The sequence below is a fragment of the Ornithodoros turicata genome, unplaced genomic scaffold, assembly GCF_037126465.1.
Source record: "Ornithodoros turicata isolate Travis unplaced genomic scaffold, ASM3712646v1 ctg00001086.1, whole genome shotgun sequence".
Taxonomy (NCBI): Eukaryota; Metazoa; Arthropoda; class Arachnida; order Ixodida; family Argasidae; genus Ornithodoros; species Ornithodoros turicata.
Genome location: NW_026999461.1, coordinates 123,626 through 139,608, shown reverse-complemented (window position 1 = coordinate 139,608; position 15,983 = coordinate 123,626). Strand labels below are relative to the sequence as shown.

Below are 15,983 nucleotides of genomic sequence, written 5' to 3'. Positions count from 1 at the left end.
AAATATACATATCAGAGTAGGCGTGCGTAGTAGTGGAGGAGACAATCAAACATAGAAGGACCAACACAACACAGGCCTCACAACACCCATTGCATGCTTCAATTGAATGGTGGCAGTTGAAGCTAAAGCAGCAGCAGTGGGATTCGAACCAACACCCTCTGAAAGAAGTGACAGGGCGCTGACAAGCTGGTGCATGATGAGAGAGGCGGAACCCGAGACGAGGAGGCAAGAAGAATTCCTCTTCCTCCTCTCCGGAGGTTCTTGAATATATAGAGCTTTGGAAAATTAAAATTTTTGCTGTGTTCGAGAATTCTTTTTGTGTCGTCCTTCTTCCCTCCTCGTCTCGGGTTCCGCCTCTCTCACCCTCTGATTGCCAGTCAGATATGCCATCATACAACTGAAGTAATAACAAGGGGCTGTTCCTGGAATGGGATCATCCGTCTTCTTTGTCTTTTTTGAACCTGCTCCACCGATGTTCAATTCGTTGATACGCATTCTCAGTGAGCAGAACACTATAGAGGGTTACATACGGGGATTGGTGTTGGCAGACACAGGTGCGACCTGCGCGTAGGACACACTACAAAAGGATGACCATTCCGCTATCATTTTTACGCTGATCATTTCGCTCACCATTTTTTGAATCCACTATTCATATCATGGCAGTATGAGGCAGTAAAAGCGACAAGAAGACTTCTTTCAAACTCACACTCAATTTCTTTCTATTTTTTTCCCTTGAGAGGGGGGAGGGGGTCTGTTTATGAGAATAGCCAAATTTGTCGTGTGACAAATTCGATATCTCCCTATTATTATTTTTTTTTCGTCAACAACGTAATTCTTGCGCTTGGCTTGCGGAAAATGATGGTTTCAATCTTAGTTGACAATCAGATAAAGGTGGATAAAGAATACGATAAAGAAGAACATGTACGACAATGAACAAAAAATAAATAAAAAAGACACGAATGAATGAATACCAAAGATAAATGTGTAATATTATGTAGATATTTGTGTACGGCTCAAAAGTGCAACAGTAGTGATTTCCCCAGAAATTCACTACTGGGGGGGGGGAGCTTTCAAGGGGGGGGGGGGCTTGGTGAAGGTTCCATTTAAGGATTTTTTCTTAGACACGGAAAGAATCGTGGCACAATGTTAGAACACAGTACGTTAGAATACAGATTCATTATGAACGGCATTTCAACATTAAGATGCATAATCACACGACCGATAAAGAAAAAAAGACTAGCACCTTGTCTCGCGAAGCTCAATGAATACCTAGCAACCAACGGTGAAAACCTTAGACGAAAAAAGCAGAATACCTCGCTTGATTGAGTTAGGCGCAAATGGTTCTTGATGAACAACATTGAGTTTGCGTGCCTGCACGCATTTTTGCTCGTATATGCACACATTATATGCATTGACGAGTCACTTTAAAATGATTTTGGACAAATGCATGATACGATCATCAGCATGACCGTGGTCCTACAGCCCAAGTTGACAGTACAGGATGTCATTCGCCGGACTCTCTACAAGAAAGTGTTGGTGGCCGAGCTGGGTGGAGTCACCTGATAAATTTCAGGGGTGCGTGGCAAAAATGCAGGGGGGTGTAGGGAAATCCCTGGCAACAAGTTTCCAGCACCGAAAGAATAACATCTATCTTCCACGCTTTGCATTACGCATTTTTCAAAAGAATCACAGTACTAATTTCCCTTTTACCAGCTCCATGCAGGTGGATGATTTAATTCATGTCGAAATACCCTTCCAGGGCATACTATGACGCGTTTCCTGTTTGCACGATGAAATGTTATTCCCGTGAATGCGCAACCGGTGTCTGTCGATTTTGGCAGGGTGGGTTGACACCCGACACCTGCCACATGGTTATCTCCAACCGCGGTTTCACTTTGCGAAAGCGGCTGTATCTTCTAGCCGCTTCTACGATAAGGGTTTCTTGGTACGCCATAAGCTCTGCTCCCGTTGACACACAAGGCACCTTGGAACATCAAAAATGAAGCCCTCTTGTAATGATGTCGCATACTCATCCGACGTTAGAGGTTGATTTAATTTTGTCCTCGTTGCTACAACTAAAGCGTGAAACAGTAGTAAACATAAATACCTTTCTCTTATACAATCAGTTTGCCGCGATGGTAGTTCTAATAGTAGGTGCGTTTGAATTCGTGTGGATGAATCCATGATGACAGTGAGAGTCTGATGATTTACGCATTGCGTTGCCATTTCCTGCGCAACAAATGCTTCACAATTCCCGTCGCTGCTCTAAGTGGGTTTGATGCTGCGCTTATGCGCTGTGCTGTTTTGTTCGTAGCATGGATACAGCATTGCACAACCTAGGGCAAGAAACAACACACACGGTGGCACTACATTTTACTACAGTTCAGCGGAACGGAATTAAATAGCGTTTCGCCCCATTTTTCTGCTCCACACATGTTGTCATGACCGATGACTTGTTCACCTTTTCGCGCTTCATCGCTTTCTCTAGACCTCTAACTTCGTGCTCTCTTAACAAACGTTCGTACAAAAAACAACGGGAGAGGCTACACGTGGAATGCAGTGCGCTTCAATAGGGCCAATGTTATGCAGTTGAAATACCTTTGTACAACCCTGCGCGACATTTACTCTAGGTGATCCTCTTTTAACACGCTGTCGTCAAACAAAAGGCCACCGTCCCTCTCCGCCAGTATAAAGTGAAAAACTTGTTTTCATCCAATAAAAAAGCAGTGCTTTTTTACTCGTTCGTACGGTGTGTTCTCAGACCATAATGGGCTGCAGGAAAAACTGCCTAAATGACATTCGACTTAACACCGTAGCACAAATTGAAGCAAACAGCCGGAACAGTAATCTTCCGGGAAAGTATTGGCTGCGCCAAGGGTAGGAAGAAGTGACGTACCTTTGCTCAAGTGAATTGTTTCCCGGTAAAATGTGTTGAGTCGAGCAGGAAAGTCTTGCACTTGCAGAGTGACGTACTTGGCATCGCCTTGGTTAATAACCAGTACGGATTCCTCCAGTTGCACGCTGTTGGGAGCCACCACCACGCAGTCATTCCTAAATAATATATTCCATTCATGTACACTCGCTCACTGAAAGGTCGCACTGTGAGACAAACGATCACCAATGTTTTATCCCACGGATATTTATTTGCTTCCTCCTCCATATCATTTATGCAAGCCGGCACCCTATAGTACGAAGGAATGTCTCATTACACGTACGGGCAGAAATACTTGGCGGATTGCTGAGGCGGGGCCTTTCGCGTGCTTTACAAAGAAGGAACGTAGCCAACGAAGAACAAATGGTTCAGGGAAGCTTCATTTTCGACAAAAGGCAAATATATGCCTCTAAATGCCGAAGCAATTCGAGTAATTCTCGAGAAATCAGTTTTTTTAGAGGTGCGCCAACGATCGTCTATTGCGAAATCACCACAAGCGCGCGAAATCAGTGAAACTACACGCAGGCTGTAAAGCACCACACTATTATATACACGTCTTCCTCAATATTATTTCTAACTCGTACAAATCTTGTGAATATGAAAAACGAATGTCAAGTACTTACTGCGTTGCACGCGCAACTGCGAGGAAGAGCAAGACTAGCCACACAGCTAGCTCCATTTTCGCCGCTCCAAATGAGGGCCTCCGCTGGGTTATCATTTCCCTCCTCTCCTTTAGAGCGCCACCTTCCTGAGAAGAACCAGTGTTACCACTTGAAAACCGCACGCACGCTTATCGCCCATTCTAGTTATCACCTCCCGTGACACCAAAGACCAGTGACACACAACAATATGCGAGTGGAAGGGGAAAAGCGACTCTCAAACAGGCCATGTGTGCTCGAACGAAGACAGCAATTATATTCTCGGCCTGTCTCCGCTGGAACGTCACTCAACGTGCGGGATGACGTGGACCGACGATCTCTCCTTGTCGAAGAAATTTTCTGTAATTCTCTCTCCTCGACAATTGTACGTATTCGGGATGCTTCGTATGAGCTTCGATTAGTCATCCTAGCAGCGCGATAGATGAGTAAGACGACAGCAGCGGAAGTGTTGTGTTGCGGAAGAATTATGCGTTGCTGGGATGCATTCTCTAGCTGACAGGGTACGGCGTCCGTTGCTAGAAGTTACACTGACAATGCGCGTAAGACGCGTATGACCACCCGATTTGCCGCTTTACTGTTCCTTTTTGTTTTTTTTTTACCTGTATGGCTCCATAAGCGTACAAACCTCTTCGGTGTCGCAATGTGTTTTTCACACCTATGTGAGAAACGCTCGGTGTGTTTGCCTGGTGGTCGTCGCTCAAGCTGTCAGCTAACGAAACCCACATGCCCCCCCCCCCCCGAAAAACAAACAAACAAACAAAACGTGGAGAGAGACAAAGAGGTGGATGCCTGCCTTCGTTTTCAGAGCGACTGTAGTACTATTTTTAAGATGAGATGTGGGCAGGCATTGTGCTTGTCCCATCCTGAAGTTAGTAATAAAAACAAACCACTAAAAGGAAGAAAATGTGGTAAAAAACAAGGGAAGGCTAAAGACGAGGCCAATGTGTGCGCTCTGTTTATTATCGCCAGCGGTGATGAAACCCCAATCATCATCAAAATAAAGTTTTTCTTTTATTCAGAACTATGGCTTCTTTAATTCAGCTTACAATGCACCAGTTGTGTTCAAGCCTAAAGTGCCTCAGAACGCATTGGAATAGTATTGCGTAGATGGAGAGGCCCAGCGTTAAGCAGCGAAGATTACATACGAAACGTTGTTTCAGTCTGTGATAGAATGTCAGAGAAGCAGAATTAAGATAAGGAGTAATACCCCTGTCAGACGTACTAATTTAGTGTCACTTTCAGCGAGTACACTTGCAGTAAGTGTCATTCTTTCGGAGTCACACGGCTTCTTTTAGTGACACTAAATGCAAAGTACACTTACGATGAAGTGAGTTCGCCAAACTCACTTCACTTTGCCTGCGACAATCAAGTACGTAGCCTCCACGGCAGGGATTGCGTAACAAAAAGCTTATTTTTGGAAAAGGAAAGAAACAACCCAATCGGAAGTTATTTTTGGACAAATTTGTTAAGACAGCGTTGATTTGTATAAGAAAGACGTAAGGATTTTTGGCGTGATTTACCGGTATTCTCGTTCACAGACTGCCCAGTAGAGTTCGTAATCCACTTCGCGGCAGCCATATTTGTTGACATTGCACGGTGGTTAAGTGTTACCGGCGAAATCGCGAAATACTCGCAGTAAAGCACTGAATAATGGAAGGCAAAAAGACAGGGCATCGTGGTCTGAGATAGAAACCTATGCTATCAGCAAAAACCTATGCTATTGCGAAACGCGAAAGTGTATGCTGACATCGCGGGCCAGTTGCACGCGCAAGACATAGTAAACACCACCAAAGAGGTGAAGAAGAAGATTGAAAATTTGTCAAATAAATATACTTGTGTTGGTTCGCAACAATTATATTTATGACGTTCAATCGACTTCAACTGCGAAGAAAATCTTTATGCAATGTTTCTGGACGTAAGAAAAATGATTTTACCAAGAAAGCATGGCGCACTCCCCGATGTTAGGTGGGAGTTCAAGCTCGCCCATCGTCATCACCATGACTGCTTAGTGACACTTACTTATGCCGTGTAGCAGGAGCCTAGTGAAAGTGACATTACGGGACGGAGTGCACTTCAAATAAGTGACACTAAATTAGTACGTCTGACGGGGGTATAAGGTTTAGTATTTTCCCCTTGACTCCCATTGGTGATACTATCTTCGAGGTGATGGCGACAACTGTAATTTCATTGTCAAATCATAAAGTGCTAGTAATTTACCTATCCCTGTATGACAAAACATATCATGGCCCTGGCACATGCAAGATACTTCGTTCAAATATTTAAGTTAACAAGAACAATTTTATTTCAGTGATGATGACTGGGCAGTTTCATCGCCAGGGGCGATACTCTACCCCATTTCTAGCGGTTATGTGGTGAAATGGAATAATGAGTCCCCTCACAGTGAGGATCCATGTCCTACGGCGTCCCAAAACTTTGGAAGTGCTTTTAGGGCAGAAGTAAGGTACGGTATGCAGGTTAAAGGGACTATGAAATTTCCCGAACCCCCATACTTTTTTTCGATGGAAACTGTTCTTCCCGCAGAGAAACTAATATGCCACAAATTTTTCCGGACGAAATTGCTCCACTCTGCGAGGAGCGCGCGCTGGAAATGTCTCTTCCGCGTTCCTCCTCTCCTGCGCATATTTCGCTGTCGGTGGTGTAACTGTACGGACCGCACTTCGGTTCCCCGTTACGTCACCGGTGTTGCACAATGGCAAGTAATGCCGCGACCTCGCGCTGCCGCCACTGCCGAAATCTGCCGATCGCGCGAAAGCTGCTGTCATGGAGATTTCCACTCCCGATGAACGCATACGCGGGATCCTACGGCGCATGCTCCTGGCGGGATTCCTCGGCTCGGCAACACGTCACGATGACGTGTTGCTGAGCCGGCCGTGGTAGCGTCAAGTTGCCCGTTGTGTCTCCGCTCGGCAGCTCCCCACGGCGCGGCGCCAGCTGTCCTCCCTTCGCCGCTCCGTTTAAATTCGCTCCCGAGAAATCCGCTCGCGCGACGAAAGTAAAATTTCGGTTCTAGACTCAGAAAAATGTCTTCTTTCGAACGAAACGAAGAAAAAAATCGTTTCATATTCCCTTTAAGGTGAGGTACGAAATGCCCAAGAGGTAAACAGTAATTAAGATACAGTGCCCATACTCTGAAATCAAAGTACTTAGAGGTACAGTATCAACGAAGAAGGGAACACGGCACATTTAAGTTTCTTGAGTCATCATCGTAAACGCACATAAATTCCGTGGTAGCCCCGCGACAGCAAAAGTTGCTACCAGAGGCGTGCAGAGGTGGACAGATTGAGACGAGATAGCAGGAGGGAGTGGGGGTGCTCGTGTGCGTCCAGGGCCGATTTCAGGGTGTCGGTCAACTTTTTTTCGCTACCGGTACATTTGATCAAATGCAAGACGTGAAAAAAGAAAGAGAAGCGAGACATGAGCAAAAGGCCTGCCGCGTGTCCGACGTAGAAAGTCTTCCCCATCGTCTATCGTCGTCAACTTATGTGACTGACACTAATAAATTCTATGTAAGGTATTGCCCTTACTGTTTCGTGTGCGGTTAAATTAACCAGATCAATTCAACTATTTTCGTGTCTAAATTAATTAACTAATAAAATCAGTTTACTTAATGTAGCTAGTCCCATGAAATAGTAAAATACAGTCAATACAATAAACTAAATTAAATCTCACGAAAGTGAATTCTATACCCGGGACCTCGTGGACGTCTTCAATGGAGGCAGCCACCCTATTTTTTATTCTATGTGTTAAAATACTGCAGTCTTAAATTCTCCTTCCTCGCCCATGTCCACGTGTCTATCATTTTTTCCCCATGCTTTACATCTGCAAAACATAACATTCTGAATACCGTAAACCGTGACGCTACTTTTTCTTCCGCCAGGAATCGCTGGCAGGACAGTGAGGCGCTCCAAACACGAGACAAGGTAGAAGACGATAACACACAACAAAACACGGTCTCATCATCTTCATCGCACCTAACCTTCATTTCATTTAGGCGCGTCCTTACTCTGCCGATCGGTTCTCCCCGTTGTGGTTTTTCTATGGCTTACTATACCGATCGTCCTTACCGATCAACATAGTGAGGACACACATTGCGACACCAGCCCACATCGAGTTATCTCACCTCCTCGCACCTATCTTGATCATTCAGTTGGTTGACGTGGCCCTATCTGAGAGGGCTTGTTACGATAAATCGAAACGATAGGCTTTTGTCGCATTCATTTAAACGTAGCTGTTGATAAGGCATTTCAGGGAGGCGCTTCATTGTTTGAGACAGATGAACAACGCGTGGTTCCAAAAATTGCATTGGAAACCCAAAAAGACGTATCTTCGTAGTCAATGCACGGGAAAAGTACCACAGACTTTAAGAGGCCATACCAGTCGGGGAGCAACTCCGATTCACGATTTTCCCGATTCTAGATGGCGCCAAGCTCGCCGATCCTTATCACGCCGTTCGCCTCCGACTCACGAAATAATCCCCATTGTGCATGGTTGACCTCGCAAGTTTAAGGCGGCCCGCACCCTCTGCGCTGTTTGTCGAGAGGTAAAGTGTCGGACTTTGACACGAAAGGTCTGCAGTTCGATTCGAGACATTCACGTCTTTTTGCTTGTCTCCTATTGCTATATGAGTACTTTATTTTTATTTTCTTGTTGTTTGTTGTTGTGTTTGTTGTCTGTACTGACTGATATTATGTAATTTTTAGTTGCTCTTCGTATTGTTTTACTAGTGCATACTTAGTGTATGCCGACGTATAGGTGTGATCGGATAGTATGGATGGCAATATGGGCACACACACAGATGGTATTATAAACGAATGTTGCCAGCAGTGAGTCTGAGCACAAGGCGATTGCCAATTAAGAAATCAGGAAATGGCCAAGGAAAGGTAACCTCATATGCTATCAAAGCTCGCCCGAGATGTCGGTATCACGGCGGCTCTCAACTGGATGTACCGGCGGCTGTAAATTAGGCTATAAACACACAGCGCTTACAATGCCAGTCAGGAAAATCTAGTGCTCCAAAACAGTATTCCCTTTTTCTTTTTTTTTCTGCACACGCTTACACGCAATTTACCTTGATAATAACTCTATTATTCATGCAAAAATGACATTTTGGTATGTATATTTCTGGTAAGTAAGCATTATCAAATATTTGACTTCATTTACAGGGCGTTGGTGCAAAATACTTTTCAAAATTTTCATCGCAGAATGGACTTCTTTACCAGAAAACTACAGTAATCCTTTCCCCCATGTTCCCTCTCCCGGCCCTCTCCCCCTTCCCGGCCCGATCTGACCAAGCCAGATTTCTCCTCCGAAATGGGAAGTGACGCCAACCGAAAAAGGAGAAGCATCCAATGGCTATTCAGCCGGAAGGAGAACCATAGCAACGATGACGTAGCAGTCGGGTCGACTGTTGCCGTGTGTGCGATTTCTACTTCTATGAATACAGGGATTATCTCATTGAGCTGGATTGTTGAAAGGCGATGTTCCCCAAGGCCAGAAGTCTTCGGCCGAAATTTGGGTAACATCTCATTACGGCCCGAGTCTCATTACGGCCGAAGTCTCATTACGGCCGAAAGTCTCATTACGGCCGAAAATCCTTTAATCCCCAAGTGTCTCGTTACGGCCAAAGTCTCAATACGGCCGAAGGTAGTCTCATTACGGCCGAAGATGTCTCATAACGGCCAAAAAGAAAAAAGAAGCATCCACCATAGTAGCTCTGTATATACTGTGTTTTATGCTTCCCAAAATGTGTCCGAGGCGGTGTGCCCCCACGGCTTGTGTCACACACAATGGTTCATGCACACAATATTGCGACAGTGTCTCATGCATCCCTTGTGAAAAATGTTTTTATTGTCATATGTGTCACACGATATTTGTATGTGTTACGCCATTTTCTCTCAGTATTCAAGCAACATCCTACTCGTTGGTTCTGTGAGCAAACTGTATGTGTGTGTGTTCTGAAAAGTACTCCACAAGGGAGCCCACTGGGAGCTCCAGGAGTCACATGACCTATGACCATGATCTTCTCCCCCACTAGCTGCCTTCTACAATTTACGTCCACCTGAAATTTACAAAAAAGTACATAAGCCACTGAACAAAATGACATATGCTCTTGTTTGATGATGACTATAAGGCATATGCTGTCAAGCAGACTTTTTTTTTTCATATATTCAAAACATATTCAAGAATTATGGACAACAATGACAATTACGTCATAATAATGCAGCTGCATAGCCAGGAAACTATTTCAGGAGGTGTTTTATGAGGCTTGACATGGGGTGGAGGAGTCCTACTCGTCAGTGGTTTATCAAGACCCCCCCTAACTTTTTTGCCTGTGCACCCCCTACAGGGGGTGCCCTTGCGATTTCAGCTTCAGATACGTCTGTAATGATATGTTAAGCTGTAATGACGTAACTATTCCAACAATTTTTTCCAACACCCTTCTCGTGCTTGGGATTCTGGATAAACCACTACCCCTTGTTCATTTTCGTGGGGCACTACATTAGAGCTTATGCCACTGCACTGATGTCACAATGTTAAAAGTGTGTGTCACTCTGGGCATTCGGAATTCCTCTAAGCGACAATATGTAAATTCAGAATATCCGAAGGGTAAACATCAGATGTTACCTGCAGGCTTCATGCTGAAACGCGTGTACGCAAAACACTTCCGCCGTGGTGGGCGACGCCGTTAGTGTAATCATACACGCAAGACAATTGCGGGCACATGGAGTAGTGGCAGCAACCTGAAAACGATACATTTTCTTGTTACATATGAGTAACCAAAAATATACATTCCCACATGTTTCGTTTTGTCGTTTGTAGGAAGCGCTAGTAAGGGAACAGCACTTGGTTGGTCACATGCAAGCCACAATGCGAGAGGTGCCGATATTTCGATTACGCGATCAAGAATTAAAAGTCTAGAACCATGCACACTTCCCCATGCAACTACTTCCCCAGCATCGTGAGACATGACACCATGTATTCACGTATAGTCTAATGATATGCAGGAATGAAAAAGATGCCAACATACCTGTAATCCAGTGTCCCATAAGTTTGATTCGATTTTTTGGCAGCTACCATGAAGAGCAAATGCACGATTCACAAGTTTCGTTTCGCCATTTTCATTGTTGATTTCGCAATTTCGCAAGCGTCGAGCAATCCCACGTGACCTCCTTTGGATCAGTGAAAAGTGAAAATTACTCGCGTCATGAACATATATGTTCATCTCAGCGCAAATCACGTTTTGCATGGTATAGAAGGAGGGGGGATCAATACTCTTCCTTTCGTGTTTTGATATCTTGTTGTTTTGCTACTCTCACTTCGGAGTTCGGATGGTGTCTAGCAACGTTGGGTACCTCGTTTCTTGTGTGTGTGAGCGAGCGGTTGCTGTTTACGACTTGTTCATATATCGCTTTGTAGTGCTGTAATGTGCAAATTAGCGGACTTTATAGCGGCTCTCTATTTTCCGTCGTTGTCTTTCGAGCAGCGCCTGTTGTTCCGGTAAAAATCGAGTTGAATGAATCGCCACAGCCCCAACGTATATCGCGCAGTGTTGACCAAGACAAGCAGGAATTCTGGTGAGTAATGCTTTCGTAGATTGCCTGTCTTAGTAGTGTGCTGTCCACACATAGTTGGATTCTCATAAGAGTAATTTAAATTAATCAAAACAGCTGAAGTGCCTGTAATAGATGTAACTCGGTATCCGTTCGTAGGTTTGCGCAGTTTCTAGTTGGTTGCGCGTTTAGGAACAACAAATTTATTCGAAGACGATAAGATACCGATAATGCATCACCGTACAGCAGCATTTACTAGTATCATTGTGAGCCATATTTCATTTGTTAAAATTTGTCGTCGTATTTCTTCAAAAATAAAAGCGCAAGTCGGCGTACTTGAATTGATCTCCAAGAACTGCTTACGTCGAACGTCTGCAAATGTTGTACTTATGTGCCTTCGCGCACCATAGTAGGCACAAAGCATATTTGATTAGAATAAATACTTCAAGAGGAAGTCATTCAAATACATTGTTATTTATAGCTGGTTTTCCATTCCAGGCATGGTATGTGGCTGCACGAAGGATTCCGAAAAAGAAAAACAACAACATGGCTAATAGGATGTTGCTGCCCAGGGAGTCCTGGCGAAGAGGTGAGCTGTTAAGATCATCATAAGGTTCTGTTGTGAAGTGAGAAATTTTGTAGTAGTGCACGAATGTTAATTCGTGCACTACTTTTATAAAAAAGAAACCAGAAATGGAAAGTTATGCATGCATCATTTCATGAATTGTAATGTATTACTATTTGATATTCACATGTTTCCATTAAGGGAATGAACTACTGAACCTATATTCATATCATGGTCATGCTCTGTGTTTACCAGGAAGTCACATTTTTAAGGCTTGTCATTCTTTTGTCTAAATGAATATTTATGTTAACCTTGTATGAAATAGCAGACACGTATCAACACGTGTGCAGCTTGTGCACATTAAAACAAGCCATGTAGAGACAAATGCTTGTTGTTGTTGTTTTTAATATTCTAGCCTATTCATGGTTGCTCATCGCTTCTTGCAGGTTTACTCATTCCAGAAGCAAGAATTGTATCATTGTAAGGCGAATGGAAATAAACTGACATCGACTGAGATAGGTGCTCTGTCATGGCCAATGACTGTAGGATGGCTCCAAAAGCGTCACAACAAAGCCAATATTCATCTAGCTCTCTACAAGTAGCTAACTCCACATAGTAGCCTGCTTCACAGCCTACACTACCTTGTGGGAGCACACATTACACAATATGTTGCATTGTGCTGTGGTATGATAACATACCGTTTGTCTCGCAATATGTGTATATAAATATGATAAGGGCACAGTGCATGGCTTATACCCTGCTGAATATATATCCATACCTGGCTGCGACATTGCATATCAATGCAGGTTACAATACACATTTTGACATTTGGCCGTTATGAGACATCTTCGGCCGTAATGAGACTGCCTTCGGCCGTATTGAGACTTTGGCCGTAATGAGACACTTGGGGATTAAAGGATTATCGGCCGTATTGAGACTTTCGGCCGTATTGAGACATCGGCCGTAATGAGACTTCGGCCGTAATGAGATACAATCGAAATTTGGGGTGCATTTCGGTAGCACGCGGTGATGCACAGAAAAAGTTCGGTCCCGATTTCGGTTCGGACAGTTTTCGGACAGTTTTTCGTGCCATGCCCAGAAGAAGCACAGACTATTGGCTGCTCCCAACTTGAAGACATTTTGTTGTTGTTGGTTGGTTACATAAATAAATAACAAGGGGAGGTTGAATTCGCGCAAGCGAATTCTGCTACCCCCCCAAAAAAAGAAGGAAAAAAAAAAGAAACCATACGATCGTACGATCGTGAAGACATTTTCTTCGGTATGTGTCCCACTGGTTCGCGGGATACAACAACAACTTTATTTCAGGATGATGGGTAGGGAGTTCATCGCCGGGGGATTGAAGTAATGGGTCCCGTTACAATTTCGCGGGATACTTCCACATTGTTCTATTCAATTTTATTTTCAGATGGGAGAGAGTAAAAAGCCAGAAGGCTGTGCTGTTCGTGAATGACAAAGGTCTGCAAATAACCAGTGGGGTCTTTAGCTGAAAAAAAAAGAAGCAAGAAACAAACAAACAAAAAAGGAGAGGACACTGATTGCCTGCTCCATATGTTCGAGTCAAAAGTTACAGAAAAAGAGGTGCTAAGGACACGCTGCGAGCTTCGAACTCCCTTCGAAGAAACATCTTTCGAACAAACGGCGTCGATCAACCGGCTTGCGATCAAACGGCTTTCGACCAAGCGGCGTTCGACCAAATGGCGTTCGATCAAATGCTGTTATGCTGTTTATGATGTTTCTTACTCATGTTTGTACTGTTATCAATTACTTTTCTTCAAATAACAGCTTAGGATTTCGGAATATAATTTCGGTTATAATGTGATGAGGACGATTCGATGGACTGTGGACGGTGGACTGTCAACGGACGGTGAACGAACAATATTGGATGAAAATGAGCAATATAATCTACATATAGCCGTCAGCCAAGGAATATTGGCCGCAAACTGGCAATATTGTTTACATATAGCCGTCGGTCAAACAATATTCCATGAAAGTTGGAAATATGGTCTACATATTGCCAGCGACCGAACAATATTGGATGAAAACGGGGAATATGGTCTACATATAGCCACCGACCAACGAATATTTGCTGAAAACTGGTAATATGGTCTACATATTGCCGTCGACCAAATACGTAATACTCGATGCAACTGGGCAATATTACCTACATACTCGTATAGCCGTAGAACAAATAATATTGGATGAAAGTGCGCAATATGGTCTACATATAGCCGTCAACCAAGGAATATTGGCTCAAAAATTGATAATATTGTTTACATATATCCGTCGACAAAATACTATTCGATGCAACTGGGCAATATGGTCTACATATAGCCGTAGAAGTAATAATATTGAATGAAAGTTCCCACCGGGGACGATTTCTTCTGGGATGATTTCTCCGTATCCCGGAAATTACAGGAGCGCCGTTGTGAACAGCTGAGGAAACGGATCATAGCCGATCAAGCGCTATCACATTACTTGTTTAAATTGGGTGGTACTTGTTTAAATTACTGTTCCTCTCTCGCAAAGTTTGCTGAGTACAGACAACGCGGTAAGATTAGAAAGCGATTCTCCGTCAACAAATAAATCTTGACTATGCCACGATGTGATTCATCACTAGTGATTTTCCAAGGTTCTGCTACCTTCTACGTATTTCTGGCAGATATGTTGGAAAAATGGTAGCCGTGTTCTTTTATAAAGGGGAGTGCTACAGAATACTGAGCGCAATGACCTTCTGTATTCGTACCAATGAAATGAAACGCATATGCCCACTATCCTGAGGCTCTGACTTCACGCTCGCTGAACGTGGGTATCGTCGGACTTAGTTCCCAACTCAACCGGACCGGAATACTAGTATTTTCATATATAGTTCTTTTTTGTTGTTGGTGGTGGTCAGACAATGATGTTGTAGTTGTTCTCTAATACTTTCTATGCTGATGTACCGTACTTTCAGCAGAAGCGGAGTTGTAAGGGCAGTGAAACAACTGAATAAGTTGGCGTAGAGCTTTTATAACCCACAAACATAGGCACAGAAAAAGATGTAAGGACAACTGTATAACCTGTGTCTGATCGACAGTAGAGAAATACTAGCATCCAGCGAACGATATCGCTAGCGAACTAATGCAGCGAACTATATATCCATTTTATGTTGTTCGTTGAATGGAATGTAGATCTAATTATTCATTAACACGTGAAAAAAAGAAAAAAGAACCCTATGTCTCCCAATTTCAACAAATCCGCAAAGCGAACGATAACACTCGGTCGGCTGTGATGTGCTTCATTCCATTTTCAGCCTTCTTATTTTCGGCCTTCTGACAGTTCGACGTTATGATTTTTTGGTCTTTTGGCTTCCGGCCTTCTGATAGTTCGACGTTATGATTTTCGGCCTTTTGATAGGCTCAATACTTACGCTCAGTCAGCCTAAATAAATGCATTGCATTTAGCAACAGCTATTTAGAAAAAAAAGAAATAAGAAAAGGAGAAGGGAAGCTCCTAAAACTCTTTGAACTCCGTCTTTATGTACGCGAGGAGGTCTCGGAGCACAAATTACGTCTCATAATGAACTGATTATTACCCGGAAACTTCAGTACTATATTGTTAGACACTCCTTGGTTTTCACAGGGTACTTCACATTACACCAGACCTTTCGTTACTAGTTTCGTCACTAGTTCAGTTGAGAATCCCCAGTGACCCGGAGTTCCTTATCTTCCTCAGAAGGCTTCCCTTTGTTTGCGGTGCAAAGAACGACGGGTACAGGTTTTGGGTCATCCAACGCGCAACCAGCAAGAAGTGTCGAAAGATGGAAAATCCAGGGAACCGGTATCGAAAAATTGGCCGTATATCTCAAAATAACGTGATCGAAGTCGCCGTTGAAAAATAAACAACATGAACATGAAAATGCAAACACCGAACTTTTACTAACCTAATAATTAATTAACTACCTAACGTGCTGTTCCGTCGCGTCCGCCCCGCTAAGCCTAAGAGCCAAAAATGTGGATCTCGTTCGCTAAAATGACTTGGACAGATAGCGAAATTTGATGCATGATGTAAAACCCCGAGACTAGGGAACACGAAGGGACAGACACAAACACGAAGTCTCAAAAACACCTGTTCGTGTCTGTCCCTTCGTGTTCCCTAGTCTCGGGGTTTGACATCATGCATCATCTTCAGCAGCTCGCTTGCTTCCTAGCCATTTTTTCATCGGAATTTGTTGAGTTTGTGTGGTAAATAGTGATGTC

At 43.7% G+C, this 15,983-nt stretch overlaps 1 protein-coding gene and 2 long non-coding RNA genes across 3 annotated transcripts in view; 1 reads left to right on the top strand and 2 right to left on the bottom strand.

The window, feature by feature from the left end:
- Positions 1-15,983, bottom strand: part of LOC135376411 (complement C3-like) — a 127,606-nt gene that overhangs the window by 101,981 nt on the left and 9,642 nt on the right. The window contains exons 2-3 of the mRNA XM_064608914.1: positions 3,556-3,680; positions 2,897-3,051 (exon numbers count right to left, since the gene is read on the bottom strand). Coding sequence (XP_064464984.1) covers positions 2,897-3,051; positions 3,556-3,680 — 280 coding nt within the window. The remainder of the gene's footprint in view (positions 1-2,896; positions 3,052-3,555; positions 3,681-15,983) is intronic.
- On the top strand, positions 7,997-14,346 carry LOC135376418 (uncharacterized). The gene is made up of 2 exons (XR_010417679.1): positions 7,997-8,152; positions 13,154-14,346. It is a non-coding gene; the product is annotated as an uncharacterized LOC135376418 (long non-coding RNA).
- On the bottom strand, positions 9,338-10,742 carry LOC135376407 (uncharacterized). Its single transcript, XR_010417676.1, has 3 exons — positions 10,640-10,742; positions 10,237-10,352; positions 9,338-9,670 (listed from the first exon to the last, which is right to left on the bottom strand). It is a non-coding gene; the product is annotated as an uncharacterized LOC135376407 (long non-coding RNA).